This window comes from Quercus suber, unplaced genomic scaffold, assembly GCF_002906115.3.
Source record: "Quercus suber isolate HL8 unplaced genomic scaffold, Cork oak 2.0 scaffold_147, whole genome shotgun sequence".
NCBI lineage: Eukaryota > Viridiplantae > Streptophyta > Magnoliopsida > Fagales > Fagaceae > Quercus > Quercus suber.
In genome coordinates, this window is record NW_027069608.1 from 1,069,836 (window position 1) to 1,074,449 (window position 4,614).

Consider the following 4,614-nt stretch of genomic DNA (forward strand, 5'->3'; position numbering starts at 1 on the left):
GGCCTTCTTGATTGACCTGGATTCTGATTAGATGATTGCTTAGCTTGATTGAAGGTTTGAAAATGTGGAGAAATCCCTGAATTGCTTGAACTAAAATCGCTTGGATTAAAATTCTGAAACTGATTAGGACTGGAATAACCACTACCACCATAGTGAGAACCTCCAGAATTATGATTATTACCACGACCTCTTCCTCTCTGATTATGATTTCTACCTCCTCTTCCTCGTTGAAAACCTTGAGAATGAAAGTTTGTAGCCATAGCCATATAGGCTGAATCAACAATATTAGACCTCTTTTTGATAACTCTCTCTTTAGCATTGAGCAGAGCATTCAACTCCTCCACTAATAATACATCACTTCTAGTCCTAATTGCTGAACTAAAAGAATCATATTCAGAGGGAAGACCATCAAGAATGATATGGAGAAGCTCCTTATCATCTAAAAACACAGAAACAGTAGCCAATCTATCTCTAGCTTGCTTAATTTTTTGAAAATAGCCATCAATTGAATCAACACCCTTCTTAATTGCATTCAATTCATTACGCAAACTCATAATATGAGATCTTGAGACAGATGCAAATCTCCTCTAACACTCTCCAAACTCCTCTAGCAGATTTCTGCCCAACTGTAAGAGCAAGAATTGTAGGGGAAAGTGTTGAATTCAAGAAGGTGAACATAGCTTGTTCACGATTCTTCCAGGCTATGAAAGCTGGATTAATTTCAGCAGTGAAATTATTAGATGAATCCTTAAGAAATCTATCTGGAGCAGTGATTGAATCATCAAGAACATCAATCATTGAATAGGTATCAAGAATTACCTCGATTTAATGTTTCCAAACTATGTAATTTCCATAATCGAGCTTCACAGTCATCATGGATGACATATTTGACAACAATAGCAGTGAAGAATTCACTGGTAAACTCGCAGTAGCCATAGCAGGTAGAGAAGTTGAAGCATATGATGAAGAAGACGAACCAGAGTGAGTAGAAGCCATTGAAATGGATCAGAGCTCTGATACCATGAAAAATTCTCTCAAAACCACAAATTCTATAGCAGAAGCTTTGTGAGAGAGAGAGAGAGAGAGAGAGAGAGAGAGTGAAAAAAAATGCTTCAAGTATTATACACTGAAAACTGTCTCAATATAGATACAATGGATGTACCAATCTATATATACATACATAGTAAGAGAGATCACGAGGGAGAGAGTGATAACTGCCTCACACATGCTCTAACAAACTCACACACGTGCACTACCAGGACAACAGACTCACAGTTAATAAAATTACAACACACACAAAACGGTACCATTTTCTTTAATGAGAAACGGCTACAACACACTCAAAACAACACCGTTTACTTTAATGAGAAACAGTGGCGTTTTGTTTCAACTTTGCTTTTATGTTTTCCCAGTCTTATACATGACATTGTTTGGAATTATAAGTAGCCGTTGGAACTTCTTCTTCATGATTTGAATCTTCTGGTCTTGAACACCTGAACCAGAGCTGGAAGCACTGCCATGGCTTTCAATTTTTCTCTTCATTTTTATCTCAAGATATAATACATCAAAATCTAAATATTAAATTTTCACTTTCAAGTTTTTTTTTTGGCAAAACAGGATAAAGCATTCTAGCAAAGTCCATGCCACTGCCATAACCAAAGGATTTTCTATGTTTTCCACTATTTGCATCAGCATATATAATATATATAAATAATTGAACATTGTTAATGGAAAAGTCCAATATACTACGCAAAATTATGACTTATGAGGAGAACGGCTTCAACTCTTAACTAATTATTATTAATAATATTTTTATTTTTGTTGTTGTTTTTTTGACACCTCGAAGGTGACTTTCTAGGAAGCTTCATTTCCATTTACAAGACCTAGCTATTTATACGTACATATCCAGTACAAAACGTCAAAACCCCTGTATTTGTTATTTGTAATATCCTAATATGACCAGAATTGTAGTGCATGAATTCTTGTAAAGTAGGGGAAAAATATATCTATTTTCGTGTACAGCGCATGAGGCCATTTCTACCTAACCATCGCGCAGTACACCTTCCTGTTCCCGAGCGAAGGATTTGATTCGGAAATTATAATTTTCTATCAACAAAATATCCATAAAAGGAAGAAATAGTGGCATTTTCCTTTAATTATGGCTATCCGGGCAATGGTTCTCCTCTTCTATTTATCTTTTTATTATTATTTTTTTATATTTGTGGTGAGTCTTAACAATATCTGCAAAGTAGCACTTAGAGTCTGAGAACAACTTAATTAGTTAAAACTGAAATTTTTTTGCTGAAAGTACTATAGATAAAATTAAAAAGTGGTTAAAATAATACAATGAGATTCGCGAATAGTATCAAAAAGTGTAATATGACTAATGAATAGTACCAAAAATAAGCTGAATAGTACAAAAAATTGCTTTTTAAGCTAATGCCAAACGCGCACTAAACCTTGTTTTTATTATTACATTTTAAAAGAAAAGGTTTTTTTGGTATTTAAAGAACCTATAAGTAATAGCTAAATGTCTTGTAGTTTAACACATTTGTTACCACCTCACACCTTTGATGCGATGGTCACTTTACATGTATAAGTGCTTGTGGGGTGTGGGGGGTAAGGGTCGGGGTTCAAGTCTTCGAGAGGGAGCTTCACACACATATATACTTAGATTAGGCTAGAGTAAAATTTCTATCTTGTAAAAAAAAAAAAAAAAAATCTTGATATTTCTAATAGAGATATTAAAAGTTAAATTATTTCTTCCCTAATTATCAAATTATGGTTAAAAAAAAAGTTATAGCTATCTAGGAAGCTTCCTATAATTCATAAATACCTCCCAACTCACAAGGTATTATGCATCATATAGCTTTTCATGCCACTCCACTAGATAATTAACAAACAATTACGTGAAAAATGAGGCATCTTTCTTTCTTCCTCTCTTTCTGCCTCTTCTATTTTCTTGTCATCCCTCATGGAAAAAGCTCCAGCATTAGTGCAGTATGTGTTGATATAATCAACCAAACCTGCAAAACATGTGCAGATGAATCTGCATCTTTTAACTACAACTTTTGCTTAAACTCACTCCAAACTGTTCCGGTCAGCCATGCCACGAATCTTCAAGGACTAGCATTAGTTGCAATGGAGTTAGCTCTACAAAATGCATCCAACACGGTATCAAGCATAAAAGAGTTGTTGACTAACACAACGTCTTTTGATTCTTTTGCCTTCGCCTGCTTAGAGGATTGCATGGAACTATATTTGGGTGCGGTCTTGACTATTGTGGACTCCGTTGGAGCCTTTTTGTCTGAGCATTATATCAATGCTAAGTTGTGGTTGAGCTTGGTTGTGGAAGCAGCGACAACATGTGAGGAAGGATTTGCAGAGAAGAAAGGTGAAGTGTCCCCATTGACAAAGAAGAATCACGATCTCATTCAACTATGTAACACTGCATTATGCATCATCCACTTGCTAACTCATGCTATTCCTTCTTAGTTCGGGAATTTATATTAATTTTTCCACTTAATTAGAACATTTAATCCAGTTGTTAATTAACATTAACCATTCTTTCATAACGTCCCTAACCCATGTGATCATTCATGGCGTTTGCTCTACACATAGCAATAGTACTTTCTCAGACAAAAATGTAAAAGATAATGACAAAAACTTGTTTAATGCACACACCTTTACACACACGCGAGCAATTGAAATTATGACATTATTAAACCCTACTCAAAGACATGATTTAATATTAAGATTACATAGTTAACATTTTCTTCAAATATAATATGTAGTTTTGTTATACATTTAAATAAATTATTTTTTCTTTACTTAGATACAATAATACCTTAGTTTATATATAAAAAAAAAAATACAATACCTTGAGTGTAGTATATTAGATTTTCTAATTAAATACAAACACCTGGGTGGATTAAATTTAAATTATCATTAGAAAAGACAACAGTGTTTAGATTTTATTGTCAATGTAACCAAATGTTGATTTTTTTTTTTTTTTTGAGAAAACCAAATGTTGAATTTAATTGATAAATTTAATCTAGTTTCAAGTGTGCAAGTAATTTACTTTATCCAAGTTTTATCCCATAATAAAAGTGCAGAATCATAGGCCTAATATGTTATAGGCCCAAAAAGAACTTTAAAGCCTACACAGGTTCGGCCCTTATCCAAGAAAAATTTATCCATTTTCCACAACATTGTTTCCAGATCACCACAAGAGTTGGACTCGACAACCCAAAACTTGTCACGATATGGATGGGCATAAAAGCCCAAATGTTCTTGCCGCACTCAATTGGAGCCGAAGGGTCCGAAAGAAAAAAAAAAAACTAATAGTTTCACGTTATTAAACCGAGAGCTCATTCAAAAATGGGCCACTCAAAGAATTAAATGGCCTACCCAAGAAATAAGCTACTCATGCCGTTTCAAGCGCAAAGGAAATTGAGCCCAACCCAAAAGTGAAAAAAAAAAAAAAATGGAAAGATTACCATTGAGTCTGTCAGGAACCAACCGAATAAGCCAAACCAAGTTTTACATTGTGTTTGGTTGGGGTGAAAAGAGAGAAAAAGGAAAAGGGTAAAGAAATTGGGAGGGAAAATATGA

General features: G+C 34.2%; 1 protein-coding gene across 1 annotated transcript; it reads left to right on the top strand.

Annotated features, from left to right (window-relative positions):
• The first annotated feature begins 2,864 nt into the window (after positions 1-2,864).
• On the top strand, positions 2,865-3,541 carry LOC112029011 (putative invertase inhibitor). Its single transcript, XM_024061695.2, has one exon. It carries the CDS (start codon positions 2,917-2,919, stop codon positions 3,493-3,495), a length of 579 nt encoding a protein of 192 aa, XP_023917463.1. The 5' UTR covers positions 2,865-2,916; the 3' UTR covers positions 3,496-3,541.
• Positions 3,542-4,614: the final 1,073 nt, after the last annotated feature.

Bases quoted from the DNA above. Each gene is read 5' to 3' on its own strand.
- LOC112029011 (XM_024061695.2), top strand. From the start codon at position 2,917: ATGAGGCATCTTTCTTTCTTCCTCTCTTTCTGCCTCTTCTATTTTCTT.